Source organism: Amborella trichopoda, chromosome 10, assembly GCF_054954075.1.
Source record: "Amborella trichopoda isolate Santa Cruz 75 chromosome 10, AtrichopodaSantaCruz75HAP2 v2.0, whole genome shotgun sequence".
In the NCBI taxonomy this organism is placed as follows: Eukaryota; Viridiplantae; Streptophyta; class Magnoliopsida; order Amborellales; family Amborellaceae; genus Amborella; species Amborella trichopoda.
The window spans coordinates 33,404,913-33,421,399 of NC_142345.1; the positions used below are offsets into that span (position 1 = coordinate 33,404,913).

Here is a 16,487-nt window from a genome sequence, read left to right on the forward strand (position 1 = left end):
ATCTGGAGTGCTCATAATACTAACCCACTCCTCCTCCACAAAAAAAAAACAAAGAAAAAGGGTGGAGAGAGAGTCCAACTTGCCATTCAGGAAGAGAGAGAGAGGAGAAAGCTCAAAAAAGAGAGAGAATCCAACAAGCTTAGAGAGAGAAAAAGATGAGAGAGGGGAGAGGTACCCGAGAGAACCAGCCAAGAAGATTGGGCTGGAGTCCAGGAGACGTGCCGTGGAGTGGAGGGATAGAGAGGATATAGATGACAGAGAGAGAGAGAGAGAGAGAGGCTCCATGTGTTTAGAGAGAGAGAGAGGATTCCTATGTTTAGAGAGAGAGAGGATTCATGTGTTTATAGAGAGAGGATTCCTATGTTTAGAGAGAGAGAGAGAGGATTTCTATGTTTAGAGAGAGAGAGAGATGATGCCTGTGTTAACTTGGTCAAAGTTTTTTCACTAGAAAGTGGCTCTCACGACTGCCTCCAGCTCTCCTTTTTATTTATTAAATTAAAAGTAGCTCTCTCTCTCTCTCTCTAAAAGCTCAATGAAATTTAATTTAGTTTAATTGTAACAGAGAGTTTCCATGTGATCCGGACTCCAAACGTGTTTGTAACGCCTCCCAGAGAAAGCTCCATCAGAGGTTTAGAAAGAGAGAGAGTGAGAGCTACATCACTCCAGAGGAGAGAGAGAGATGTTATTAACTAAGACCATAGTGAGGAGAGAGAGAGCTATTTTTGTAACTGAGTGACTGAACATGTCTTTCTGCAACTTGAGAGAGAGAGACTCAGCTGTATAGTGGTTTTTTTCTCACTTCGTGTTTAGAGAGAGAGAGTCCCCAGTGCCATAGTAGGTTTTTTTTCTCACTGCAAGTTGATTTTGCGGTGACCTCAATTAAGGGGCTTTAGGATTTCTTCGCATTGGGTTTTATGCCTTTTACACTTTGGTGGAGGTTCATGTGAGAGGAAGATGGGAAGTGTTTCAAATGGGAAAATGGGTTTTGAGGAGAAGGAAGTGGATGAAGAAGAGGAGAAGCTAAGCAGGCAACTGTGTGAAGTTTCATTACATGGGACTGAAACAAATGAGCATGAAGAAGAAGAGGAAGAAGGAGAAGAAGAAAATCAGGACCACAAAGATGGGGAGTCTTTTAAATTGGGTCCACAATATTCTCTCAAGGAGCAGCTAGAGAAGGACAAAGTAAGCCTAAAGATTGATTTTTATTTTTATTTTTATTTTTTTAATTTCTCTTCTGTTATATTATCTGTTTTTTACCTTTATTTCAAATTTTTCTTTATTTTCTTATTTTTATTTTTTGGGGGTTGGGAAGATGAGTGTTTGAAGAGAACAGAAGAGTAGTTTTTTCTCAAAATTTTCTGAGTTGGTTTATTTTGGGGTTTTAGGAAGATGAGAGTTTGAGGAGATGGAAAGAGCAGCTGCTGGGTAATGTGGATTTGGAATCAGTTGGAGGTACTCTCTCTCTCTCTCTCAGATTGCACGGAAAAAATTACCATATGGGTTTGGAATTTTAGAGAGATAAAGATCATGGTAGGCAAAATTACCTGGTTTTGGAATACTAGATATTGTTTTTATTTTCATTTGATGACCTTCTGATACTTACCTTTAAGTGGATATGGGTGTGTTTTTCACTTTTGGTTTTAAGTTTTTGTCTTATGGATATTGCTCAGAAACTTTGGAAGCAGAGGTTAAGATTGAGAGTGTTTCTATTCTCTCTCCTGGTAGACCCGATTTGGTGCTCCCCCTCCCTATGCTTCCCAACTCAAAGAGGGGCTCCTCATGGTTTACTCTCAAGGAAGGTAGTCGCTATAGACTCAAGCTGGCGTTCATGGTCTCCAACAACATAGTCTCTGGTCTCACCTACACCAACACTGTCTGGAAAACCGGGGTAAAAGGTACCATCTAACAAAACCTCTCTCTCTCTTTCCTCCCCCCACCCCAAAAAAAAAAAAAAAAAAATCCAAATCTTCAACTCTGTTGCTCCTAGTGTTAAAAAAATTGCCAAGCTGGCGGCTTCAAGCGGCCCGAGCTGGATCGGAACCAGAGGGGGACCAGTCCGAGTCACTGTGCACCCCTGAAAACCATTATTTGGATGAGACTTAAATGTAAACTTTAGTCTAAGATTTAACTTGACACTACAATGGATTTCAAGACCAAACAGTAATTCACCTTGGCGACCGAGCCGTTTCTAAATCAGTTCTTCGATCCTAAATTTAGTTCCATGGTGAAATGCCTGCAAGTTCCCTCCTAATCTTCTATTTTGTTCTTCTTTCAAAATTAAATTCAATTCCAAGTTGGAATGCTTGCAAGATAAAGAGAGAGAGAGCTTGTAATGGACTGACGTTGCAATGGCATTTCAGTGGACAGTACAAAATTGATGATGGGAGCATTCGGTCCTCACCAACAGCCCTACACACTTGAGATGGCTGAGGAAATTACACCTTCTGGCATATTCGCAAGGGGTTCCTACTCCGCAAGGACTCGGGTAATATACAATCACCACCATAACCATATCAGCTCCTATCTCTGTCTTTGCACCATTAGCATTCCTACATTTTCTCGCTCGCTTTCCATCTTTTCGATCTTTCCCTTGTTACTGCATTGATTTCTCTTTCTTCTTATGCTGTGTTCCAGATCATTGATGATGATAACAAGTGCTATTTGGAGCTGAATTACACATTTGATATTCGAAAGGAATGGGCAGAACCAAGTTGAAACCCACATCACTGAAAGGTATATTCATCTTCAAATTCAATTGCCTGGTGTGTCGAGAGAGAGAGAGATTGCTAACTGTAACTAAAATTGATTGTGATTCAAAATATTTCCTTGAATGGGTTTACATCGTGTGGACCCCTTAATGGAACCAGAGACTGATGCTCAAACTCATATCTAATTCAAAGGTTTTCCTCCTCAACAGATCCACTTCATGTTGAACATCATGTTATCAGCACTGATGCCACATGACAGAAGCAAAAGAAAATGAGCAAATGCAAAGTAGATAGAGAAAACACCATTGATGGGTTAGGACTATTCGTACTTGGTTCTTTTGTATTTCAGCTGTTTAATATTCACTTAAGAATTTGTATATTAGTTTGTTGAAGAGAAAAGGTGTTGTATGTGCAAGTTGGGTGCCTCCATGTCTCTTACTCCATGACCGAAGAAGTTGAGCCTGATCTACACTGCAATTTCTACTTTTTCTCTCCTCTTAATTCCCAAGAAAAGGATTCACACTCTTGAGGGTTTCTCACTCTTTTCTTTTTACTGTTGTTTTCTTGTTAATCTGTCTCTCTTTTTGCGGCTTCATGAACTCATACCTTAACGACTGGATGGGGCCCTTATGCCCTAATCACCAATATTTAGATGGAAATTTAGGCTACAACCGACAAGGGATAAATAATATTTGGGATTTTATATGACGAGATTATTTAGTTTTTATCTAAGTAGGTCACAATTATTGTTAGCCATTAGAAGTGAGTGGTTTACAACATTCAATAAATTTTGTTTTAGACTTTGTGCCCAATGGCACTTTCTCAACCACCCTATTTAACATCCAACATATAATAATGATAGAAGCATATCCTTGCACAAAAATAAAGCGAAAATTACGTAAATATTCGTCATATATGTTATTATTATGAAAATATCTAAAACTTTTTGTTATTACATAATGTCCGTTTTTCAACTTACAACACTTTTTTTTAAAAAAAAGAAGAAATTGCCCATTTTTTGTTTTGAAAAACAGAATTTTTTTAATTTTTGGTTTCTCAAAAACCGAAGTTTTTTAAATTGAAAAATCAAAATTTTTGAAAATTTGGTTTTTGAAAAACCAAATTTCAAAAATCGAATTTTTAAAATATCAATATTATGTATGACCAAATATTTAAATGTGGGGTTGAATCGGGTTTTTGGTTATCATGCATACCTCTACACTTTCGTGTCAAGCGTACGAATCTCCTTATATGCAATCTAATTTTTTTTAATAAAAAATGGATGTTTTTTATTCTATTAAAAATTAAAAAAAAAAAGCCCAATCATTAAATGGGCGTGGCTTTTCGGTTATCATGCTTCTACACTTTTATGTTAAAGGTTCAAATCCCTCCATATGCAATCTAATTTTTTCAATAAAAAATAGATTTTTTACGTCAAGGGGTCAAGTCCCTCCTCATGCAATCTAATTTTTTTCAATAAAAAATGGATTTTTATTTTATTTTATTAGAAAGCAAAAAAAAAACCATCATGGAATGGGCACGATTTGATACCAAAACCTCTTAGAGAAAATAATACGCTTTTACCAATGCACTATTTGATAGTGTTAAAAATTGATATCATGTTATATATATCTTATTTTAAATCGAAAATGAGCAATTTTGTCCTTTTTTTAAAAAAAATATATTACAAAGTTGAAAAAACGGATATTTAAGTAATAACATAAAGTTGGAGGTATTTTCATAATAAAATATAACAGATATTTATGTAATTTTTCCAAAAATAAATGGTCTCATTGTATACATTTCCATAATATTTAAAGCATGTTAGAATTACCAAATTACGTCGATAATTGGCTGTTTTAATAACATTAATTTATAGTGAATTATTTGTTGTTTGGTAGTGCTCATTAGAAAGTTATCTCGTATAAACTTGTAACCAATTTTACATATATGTTTATCTTTTATTTTTACTTTTTACTTTATTCAAAGTACTTAGTTGATGGTCACATATTTTTAGCCAGAATAAACTAACCAAAAATCACCAAAAAAAAAAATTGAATGATTAAATAAATTGTATATAACATAAGATACACTCTAAACAACTAACAAAAATAATATTATCCAAAGTATATTAATTTCAGATAAAACAATATATTCCAAATAAATATACTTACCCAGGCCTTAGAACATGGCAAAATTTTGGATTTCCCATATTCACTTCATCGAACTGAGTTCAGTCATTTAGAACATTCTTTTGTCAACAACAAAAAATGGACACGCCGTGCAGGGAGGAATTTTTTTACCTGAAATTTTGTGATCCATTTTAGATTAACCAGATGACGATTTTCATAAAACCGCAAAGGATTTTGTGTTCCTAAATATTTAGATCTAATTGTCTGGAAATTTGACCTCTATGTAATATTAGGACATTAGTTTCTCTAGCAAATATAAGGTGCTTATCAATCTATTTGAGTTTTGGGGTTGTCACCGAGTTGAGGAGATTGCATATGTAAAACTTAAAGACCTTAAAAGGACTTTTTTTATAGGGTTTTATCCAATGGTTTAAAAAGCGGATCGATGATTCAGATCGGGTATCTTAAAAATCGATCCGGATCGGGAAATAGACGATTCGGAACGGGAATCAGTTGAATCGGTCCGATTAATACTTCAAGAAAATCCGAAAAAATTATTAAAATTCATTATAAATATTTTTTTTTAGGAATCCAATAAGAAATGAAGGTACTACATCATTAACTTTCATTTTTTCCATCAATTTATGAATATTGAGATGCTCTTTCCCTGTATAAACTTATGTTAACCACTAAATTTACATCACATAAAAGAAAAATCATAGAATTATCATAGATAAAATGTATAATTATACATGGACTATTATAAAGAGTAGACTAATCAACGAAAGAATGGCCATTAAAATCTCGTTTTGGTGAAAAACCCTAATCCGCTAAAAAAATCCAAATTATTACAACTCAGTATAATACAAAATTATTAAAACCTAACTAATTATAATATTATATACTGAAATTATAATTATTAGTTTACATTTTATAATTATTTTATTGGACAACTAATAACAAATTAAAAATATTTTATAATATTATCTAATTTAAAATGTATTATTGACAACTCTAAGAAAAATAGTACATTACATGATTTATAATGTAAAAATTAATAAATAAAATAAAAGATTTGGTTATCAATGTAAAAATTAATAAAATGCATACAAATTTTGGAAATAACACTTTAATTTTTCAACAATTTATTTTTTTAGGTTTCTATAATAAATTTAGTGAAAGAGATTGTTAGTAGAAAGATGGAGATTTCAAATAGAACAAACTTTTTATGTTTTATTTTTTTATGCCTTTCATATTATTTTTAAAAATAATTATACCACTATATACAACAAAAATTAACTGCTATACAAAACATTACCTTTCTTATTTTTCAGTTTTTTATGCTTTTTATATTATTTACAAAAATATTTATATAATATATACAACAAAAACTATACTACACAAAAAAATAAAGCCCACGGGGGGACTCGACCATGAGAGGTCACATGAAGAAGCAAAAGTCTTAACCACCACGCTACCTCACCATATGTGGTTATAATTTGATGATTAATAGAATATATTTAAATTCCCCGTTCATTTAATGATGTTTGGGAATTATCCCACATCGAAAGATGAGTATTCCACTTTGGTATATAAATACCTATGTAATATAAATTAAAATGCTTGTGTAGAAATATTGGGGTAACCTCACACGTGTCGCACGCGTGCTCACATGTGTCGCATGCGTGCACATGGGCTGAACCGGACGGAACCTGATTGGAACCGATGGTTCTTCTCTAGAACCGGGCGGTTCTCGGTTTTGTATTGGAACCGACACGTGCTGTGCCGGTTTGACTCGGCTCGCCGATTTTTAAAACACTGGTTTAACCCAAGGGAATTGTCCACCCCAAGAATTTACAATACTGTTATTCTTGAGATGTGACAGACAAAACATATATACATCTATTGATATGAAAAATTTACAGTGGCGAGGTCTTATAAAGTAAATAAAGAAAGCTAGCACAACAACAGTATCTTCCAAGGTTGATCTTGACTAGCACTCAAAATGAATCCGTAGTTATCCTGAAAAAATGTTTACCATAGTTTGATGAGTTTGGCTACTCAGTAAGTGATCATCATAATCCTAAAAATAATCATGATTGAAAGATATCAATATTTTCCAAAATGAGATCTATTAACAGAAATGCATCAACAGTTTTACTTTCAATAAATGCATAATTAAGTATAATCCGAGTAATTGAAATGCTTATAACATTTTTAACGGCAGTGTATAATTCAAAGGATTTCACAAAATACCCTACTGGCGTCCCAAGTAGGTCACCTATATACCCCATCAGCGTCCTGATGGGTCCACTTAATCCCTATCGGCGTCCCAGATAGGTCCACTTAATCCCTGCAGGTCCACTTATACCTCACCGACGTACCGGATGAGTCCACTTAATCCCTACTGGCGTCCCAGATAGGTCCACTTATACTTCACCGGCGAACCGGATGAGTCCACTTGCATACTTAAATTATTTCTAAATCTCTTTAAACATTCAAAAGCAGCAATATCATGTACTCAACATATCACTGAAATCATTAATATGAATTTCACTTAAACCATTAATAACAGTCACTCTCTATAACATTTCAAAAATAACCAATCAAATATTTTGGGCTCAAATTTAGAAAGGTAACAGTTTGTAAAGGCATTCTAGCATAATTGCCAATTTAATATGTATAGAAAAACTCTTATAGAAATTCAAGAATACGGAATTATCACAATTTATGGGATATCAATCCACAAATAAACATTTCACAACAATACTATAATCAATTGCAAAAATGTCAATAATAAGGCAGTCATTTGCACATGAATTTTACAATGTCTAAATATTCAAAACAGTAGAAAGAAATATCACAATTTTACTAAAAGCAGAAATATCACATTTATTTCTAATAATTTGATAGTATCTAAAATTTTCTAACAATAGCCAAGAAAAATAAATAAATTTATTTTTCTAACAATTTACAGCATTTAAAATTTCTAACATAGATAAAATATCACAATTTTTATTAAAAAGATTATTTTTCAAGATAATGAGGTCTTGTGCGCATAAAATTTATCGCACCTAAAATTCATGATAATAAGCAGAAATAATTATTTCATTTTATCTTTAAAAAGGATGGATTATTTTTCGAGACAATGAGGTCACTTACACATAAAACTGATAAAATAAAGATCCTGGACGGAAATATCCCTATTTATTAAAAACAAACTATTTTTCAGGAAGACGATGTCACTTACTTATAATCACTCACGAAATTGATGCTTTTTGTGTATGTTGGTTGGGGCACTAAAAGGCCGCCCGTTTACAGTAGATCTTATGGAATCACTATGCACAAGAGCTCAGTGATAAAAGTTTCAGTTAAAAAGACGCATCGCATGATTATACCATAGGAAGGTGGCACATTTAATTTACTTACACGTCATAGTGGATTGTCAAGGGCCAACATGTAAGAGAAACTACAAGCCACGTTATAAGATAAGAAAAGCTTAAGTCAAAAGCTTTTGAAAATAGTGATGGTCCCTAAGGACCATCATGCTCATATGGACCATCACTTATTAAAAGTTTATTGTCCCTTGTTTTTTTTTTTTTTGAAAGTTTAGGATTGTTACACTCTTCCCTCCTTAAAGAAATTTAGTCCTCTAAATTTATGTACCTGATTACTGAAAAAGATAGGGATATTTTTCTCTGATATCGTCTTCTCGTTCCCAAGTCGACTCTTCTCTTGAATGGTACTGCCATAATACACAGACCAAAGGAATCTCCTTGTTACGCAACACTTACACCCTTCTATCCAGTATCAAAATTGGCTGCTCAATGAAGGATAGGTCCTTCCTGATCGGTAAAGGTTCATATTTCAAGATATGGGATGGGTCGGGCTGATATTTTCGTAGTGAAGATACATGAAAGACATTATGGACGTTTGCCAATTCGGGTGGTAAGGCAAGTCTATAAGCGACACCTCCGATTATTTTCAGGATTTCAAATGGTCCGATGTAACGTGGGCTCAACTTTCCTTTCTTGCCGAATCTCATAATGCCCTTTATTGGTGAGATTTTTAGGAAAACTCGATCACCTTCCTCAAATTCAAGATCTCTCCTTAGGTTATCGGCATAACTCTTTTGCCGACACTGAGCTGTCCTGAGTCTTTCACGAATTAATACTATTTTATCTGTGGTTATCTGGACAATTTCTGGCTCCAAAAGCTTTCTTTCACCAACCTCGTCCCAACATATGGGTGACCTGCATTTCCTTCCATACAGAGCTTCATATGGTGCCATCTGAATACTGGCTTGGAAGCTATTATTATAAGCAAACTCAATCAGGGGTAAATGGTCATCCCAGCTTCCTGTAAGGTCAATAACACAGGCCCTCAGCATATCTTCCAAGGTTTGGATGGTCATCTCCGATTGTCCATCAATTTGAGGGTGAAAGGCAGTACTAAAGGCGAGTCTCGTTCCCATGGCTAACTGTAGTCTAGCCCAAAATTTAAAAGTAAACCGAGTATCCCTGTCCGATACAATACTGACAGGAACTCCATGCAACCGCACTATTTCCTTAATGTACAACTGAGCCAGTCGATCCAAAATGTACGTCGTGCGAATCGGTAGAAAGTGGGCAGCTTTGGTCAACTAGTCCACAATGACCCAAATGCTATCATGTCCTGAATTTGTTCTAGGCAAGCCAGAGACAAAATCCATAGAGATGTGCTCCCACTTCCATTCTGGCACGGGTAAAGGCTGCAACAACCCAGCGGGCCTTTGATGTTCAACTTTTACTTGCTGGCGTGTTAGGCATTTAGACACAAATAGTGCTACCTCTTTTTTCATATTATTCCACCAAAAGGTTTTCTTCAGGTCCTGATACATTTTAATACTTCCGGGATGTATCGTATAACGAGAATGATGTGCTTCTTCTAAGATAGCTTTCTTTACACTCTTATCATTCGGGACACAAACCCGACCTTTGAATCTTAGCAAATCCTCACTACATATAGAGAATTCATCTCTCTTTCCTTGCTTTACCTCTTCTATAATTGTTATAAGCTGAGGGTCTTTCTTTTGTGCCAATCGAATCGGTTGGATTAATTGGGGTTCCGCCTTAATGTTGGCAGTCATACCTACCACACCATTAATGGACGGAGTTGGACGCCAATCCACTATTTCCTTTAACAATCGCATTTCTTGGATCATTAGATGAGCTAAGACTCCCGTAGATTTTCTACTTAGAGCGTCGGCCACAATATTAGCTTTTCCTGAATGATAATGAATTGTACAATCATAGTCTTTTAAGAAATCCATCCATCTTATCTGCCGCATATTTAAATCCTTCTGAGAGAAAAGGTATTTCAAACTCTTATGATCCGTGTATATTACGAAGTACTCACCATATAGATAATGCCTCCATATTTTCAAAGCGAATACTATTGCAGCTAGCTCCAAATCATGAATTGGATATTTTTTCTCATATTCTTTCAATTGTCTGGATGCATATGCCACTACTTTCCCATATTGCATTAATACACAGCCCAAACCTTTATGTGAAGCATCACTATAAATCACAAATCCCCCACTCCCCTCAGGAATAGTTAAAATAGGTGCTGAAGTTAATCGAACTTTTAGTTCTTGAAAACTCTCATCACATTCACTTGTCCACTCAAATTTGACATTTTTCTGTGTCAATCGAGTCAATGGGATTGCGATTCGAGAAAATCCTTCTACAAATTTTCTGTAATATCCTGCCAATCCCAAAAAGCTTCGAACTTCAGTCACATTACTTGGTTGTTTCCAATTAACAACGGCTTCAACCTTTGAAGGATCAACTGATAGACCTTCCTTTGATATGACATGTCCTAAAAATGTCACTTGTTCAAGCCAAAATTCACATTTACTAAGTTTGGCATATAATTTCTTTTTTCTTAATATTTGCAATACCATTCTTACATGCTGCTCATGTTCCTTTTGATTCTTGGAATAAATTAAAATATCATCGATGAATACCACAATAAATTTATCCAAAAAGGGCTTAAAGATCCGATTCATCAAATCCATAAATGCAGCCGGTGCATTGGTTAATCCAAAAGGCTTGACTAAAAATTCATAATGGCCATACCTTGTTCTGAAAGCTGTCTTGAGTACATCTTCACTTTTAATCTTAAGCTGATGGTATTCAGATCTAAGATCAATTTTTGAAAACACTTGTGATCCTTGTAATTGATCAAATAAATCATCAATTCTAGGTAATGGATACTTATTTTTCGCTGTTACTTGGTTCAACTGTATATAATCAATACACAATCTCATAGTCCCATCTCTCTTTTTGACAAATAGTATTGGAGCACCCCAAGGTGACACACGGGGCCTGATAAAACATTTATCTAATAATTCTTCTAATTGTTGTTTCAGTTCCTTAAGTTCTGCAGGAGTCATTCTGTAAGGTGCCTTAGAAATTGGTGCTACCCCTGGCAATAATTCAAGGGAGAATTCAATTTCCCTGTCAGGCGGTAATCCTGGCAATTCTTCTGGAAAAACGTCGGGAAATTCTCGGATAACCGGAGTGGTGTCCAAATTTATTTATTCCTTCCTATCTTCTTTGATATAGGCAAGAAAGCCTTGACACCCTTTTCGAAGGAGGCGATTAGCTCGAATACAAGAGATTAAATATGATGGGGAGTCTTCTTTGACACTATTGAAGTAAAATACTGGTTGATTCGGAATACTAAAGGTAACAATTTTCTTATAACAATCAATACTTGCATGGTATGCAGAGAGCCAATCCATGCCTAAGATTACATCAAAATCTTGAATTTTCAAGAGTATTAAATCAACCAACAGTTCCTTTTCTTCTATCTTTATTACACATGATTTGTACATTATATTGGTGTTAATTGAATCTCCCATCGGTGTGGCTACCTCTAGAATGTATTCTAATTGTTCTGGTTCTACCTTTAAGTGGCATGTAAAGTGTTGTGACACAAATGAATGAGTAGATCCAGGATCAATCAAAACATGAGCTACTTTTTAGAAGATAGTAAGAGTACCTTGGATCACTGATTTTGAGGGCTGAGCGTCTCGCTCGGTAATCGTAAATACTCTTCCCTTCATCTGAGGCTTTGGAGCTATCTCTCCCTACTTTGGAAGCTGTTGTGTCTGTAAGCTAGGACATTGTTTAATCTGGTGTCCCAATTTTCCACATCTAAAACAGGCTCCGGTATTCCAATAACAAGGGCTTGATCCATGATTTTTCCCACATTTTCTACATGGTTCTATTGGGTTTTGAAATGGCGAGGGCCTTGGCTTCTTGTTTAGCCTTTCAAACTGTTGTCGATTAGATGATGTAGGTCTAACATGACTGTTCTGATTTTTCGTCTTTTGGTAATCTTCAAAATCTTTTTCTATAATTTGGGCACGATCCACTATTTCAGCATAAGTTCTTAATTTCAAGACTGATATTCTGCTTCTAATAGCTGGCTTGAGACCCCTTTCAAATTTCTTCACCTTTCTTGCCTCATTGTTAATCATATGTGGTGCAAACCTGGCCAATTCAGTAAACTTGGCCTTGTACTGTGCTACTGTCCTATTTCCTTGGATTAATTCTAGAAATTCCATTTCTTTTTGGTCTCGAATAAAATCTGAGAAATACTTTTCATTAAATGCCTCTAGAAATACTTCCCAAGTCAAGGTTTTATTTTCTTTGACCAATACTCCTTTTGCCATTCGTCACCAGTGTTGTGCCTTACCTTCTAACATAAAAACTGTCAAGGCCACCTTCCTATCATCAGGACATTCCATAACCTCGAATATTTTTTCCAATTGCATAATCCATCCCTCGGCTTCCAGTGGGTTTACAGCACCCTTAAAAGAAGGTGGGTTTAATTTCTTAAATTGTTTGATATTACTCCCACCATTTCCTGTAACTGACTGCCTGGGTGGATTGTTGTTTTCCATCTGATGTTGCATTAGAGCAACCATATTTTCCAAGGCTTTGTGAATTCCTTCCATATTGGATCTTGACTTTATCCCGGTCTGTACACACAATAAATGTGATTTTAAGTACATTATTTTTAAATTTCCTAAGAATCTTAAACCTATTGCTCTGATACCATAATTGTCACACCCCAAGAATTTACAATACTGTTATTCCTGAGATGTGACAGACAAAACATATATATATCTATTGATAGGACAAATTTACAGTGGCGAGGTCTTACAAAGTAAATAAAGAAAGCTAGCACAACAACAGTATCTTCCAAGGTTGATCTTGACTAGCACTCAAAATGAATCCGTAGTTATCCTGAAAAAATGTTTACCATAGTTTGATGAGTTTGGCTACTCAGTAAGTGATCATCATAATCCTAAAAATAATCATGATTGACAGATATCAATATTTTCCAAAATGAGATCTATTAACAGAAATGCATCAACAATTTTACTTTCAATAAATGCATAATTAAGTATAATCCGAGTAATTGAAATGCTTATAACACTTTTAACGGCAGTGTATAATTCAAAGGATGTCACAAAATACCCTACTGGCGTCCCAAGTAGGTCACCTATATACCCCATCAGCGTCCTGATGGGTCCACTTAATCCCTATCGGCGTCCTAGAAAGGTCCACTTACTCCCTGCAGGTCCACTTATACCTCACCGACGTACCGGATGAGTCCACTTAATCCCTACCGGCGTCTCAGATAGGTCCACTTATACCTCACCGGCGAACCGGATGAGTCCACTTGCATACTTAAATTATTTCTAAATCTCTTTAAACATTCGAAAGCAGCAATATCATGTACTCAACATATCACTGAAATCATTAATATGAATTTCACTTAAACCATTAATAACAGTCACTCTCTATAACATTTCAAAAATAACCAATCAAATATTTTGGGCTCAAATTTAGTAAGGTAGCAGTTTGTAAAGGCATTCTAGCATAATTGCCAATTTAATATGTATAGAAAAACTCTTATAGAAATTCAAGAATACGGAATTATCACAATTTATGGGATATCAATCCACAAATAAACATTTTACAACAATACTATAATCAATTGCAAAAATGTCAATTTTTAAATAATAAGGCAGTCATTTGCACATGAATTTTACAATGTCTAAATATTCAAAACAGTAGAAAGAAATATCACAATTTTACTAAAAGCAGAAATATCACATTTATTTCTAATAATTTGATAGTATCTAAAATTTTCTAACAATAGCCAAGAAAAATAAATAAATTTATTTTTCTAAGAATTTACAGCATTTAAAATTTCTAACATAGATAAAATATCACAATTTTTATTAAAAAGATTGTTTTTCAAGATAATGAAGTCGTGTGCGCATAAAATTTATCGCACCTAAAATTCATGATAATAAGCAGCAATAATTATTTCATTTTATCTTTAAAAAGGATGGATTATTTTTCGAGACAATGAGGTCACTTACACATAAAACTGATAAAATAAAGATCCTGGACGGAAATATCACTATTTATTAAAAATAGACTATTTTTCAGGAAGACGATGTCACTTACTTATAATCACTCACGAAATTGATGCTTTTTGTGTATATTGGTTGGGGCACTAAAAGGCCGCCCGTTTACAGTAGATCTTATGGAATCAGTATGCACAAGAGCTCAGTGAGAAAAGTTTCAATTAAAAAAACGCATCTCATGGTTATACCATAGGAAGGTCGCACATTTAATTTACTTACACGTCATAGTGGATTGTCAAGGGCCAACACGTAAGAGAAACTACAAGCCACCTTATAAGATAAGAAAAGTTTAAGTCAAAAGCTTTTGAAAATAGTGATGTTCCCTAAGGACCATCATGCTCATATGGACCATCACTTATTAAAAGTTTATTGTCCTTTTTTTTTTTTTTTTGAAAGTTTAGGATTGTTATAGGAATGAACAAACAATCTGCTTCAACTCTATTTGCACTGAATTTTGCAAAACGAATTTAGATATTGGTTCCTTCCACTAGAAATGTTCCCTGGGTTTCTGAGAAAAATAGTTTGCTTGATAAAATTCCTAGTCGGCAGAAGTCCTAATTTTGTGCCTCCAGCCCCAATATTAAGGCAATTTAACACTTCTATCAAATGAAAGCACTTGGCCAAGTGTGTCTGAGGATCCAAAAACACACATACTTGCATCTAGGTGTCTCCAAGTGATGTGTTATGTGTTGAGAAATGTTGCCTTCCCATTAATTTTGTAAAGAAAAATGGTGTGATATGGCTGGAGCCCTATCAAAATAATTAATACCTCCCTTTATAATTGATTGAAAATAACAATTCAAGCACTGAAAAACTTTTACATCGATTATCTCGGCTTGAACATTATGGTTATAAAAAATAATAGGATTTGAAACTCTAAAAATGGCATATATTGTAACAAATTATCGAGCCTGTCTATTTCACCCTAAAAATAAGTGTTCACATAGCCGCAAGATCTGTACCATTTTTTAAGTTTCAAATTTTATTGTCTATATTGGAAGTCGATTTTAGAGCCATAATGGAGATTGCTGTTGCCGAAAGTGCTTGCCAGAGAGGATTTGATGTGACTTTATTTGGTTTCCATAAAGCCTAAGCCCTATAGAAACTTCATTCTTTTGGAAATGAAAGAACAATATTTTTTTTTTAAAAATAATTATCAAACTAAGGATAAAAATATGTAAATTAAAAACCAATAATAATACTATGATTTATATAAAAAACCCTTCAAATAAGAGAAAAACCATGGTGCACAACAGTTGAAATCCAAAGTAATAAAAGAATTACATAATCCTTCTCCAGTCGATTAACCATAACTTAAGGATTTGAGATTAAAAAATATAAAAATACATGATTACCTCTGTGACATCAATTTCTTTATCTTTTTCCCCTTCTCATGAGAGTAGTGAACACCTTCTTCTACACTTTGTTGGAGAATACTAGCTTCACACAAGTTAGAAGCACCACAATATTTTGAGAGTTGCGGTAGAAAAGCGCTGTTTAATTTTTAAGCACCTCAAAAATCCAAGAGACAAAAACAAAGAACTGCAGCCTAGCCATTTAATTTTTTAGTTTACTATCCTCATCGTCAGAGCTTTTTTTCAATTAATTGGGGTAGACGATACGAATCTTGATATGTTATTCTACTCTATTCATGGTCATAGAAGCCATAAATCCCATATCTTTTCTTACTATGTCTTTTTGGGCCTACGCTTTGTTCTTTTGAACTTTTCACTTGAACTAGCTTGTACCTCCTAACATATAACTTATGATTTATAATTAGAAACCCTATTATAAAATCTTAACTTATAAGAAATATAGGACTCAAACCTTTTAATTATTGTATCTCTTGAACCTTATAAGGTTGCATCTTTATATAAACTTTTTCCTATCATAAAACCCAACTCCTAAAGATCCAATTCAAAGAAAAGAATGATATTACTGCTATGTCTTTTGCAAGAGACATTATTTTAGAATGAAATTTTGATGGATCATCTGAGTATCAGATTTTATATGAATATCGTAATATTACTATGTTTTCAAATGCTTGTATGATAAAACATAATAATAATATATTATAGCACATTATAACATCTGGATTCTCACAACTACTTAAAGGATGGTGGGAATAATTACTTAAGTGACGCTGAA

At 34.3% G+C, this 16,487-nt stretch overlaps 1 protein-coding gene across 1 annotated transcript; it reads left to right on the forward strand.

The window, feature by feature from the left end:
* On the forward strand, positions 1-3,123 carry LOC18446686 (rho GDP-dissociation inhibitor 1). Its single transcript, XM_006856796.4, has 6 exons — positions 1-1,182; positions 1,386-1,452; positions 1,671-1,895; positions 2,361-2,485; positions 2,635-2,733; positions 2,918-3,123. Exons 1-5 carry the CDS (start codon positions 955-957, stop codon positions 2,713-2,715), a joined length of 726 nt encoding a protein of 241 aa, XP_006856858.2. The 5' UTR covers positions 1-954; the 3' UTR covers positions 2,716-2,733; positions 2,918-3,123.
* Positions 3,124-16,487: the final 13,364 nt, after the last annotated feature.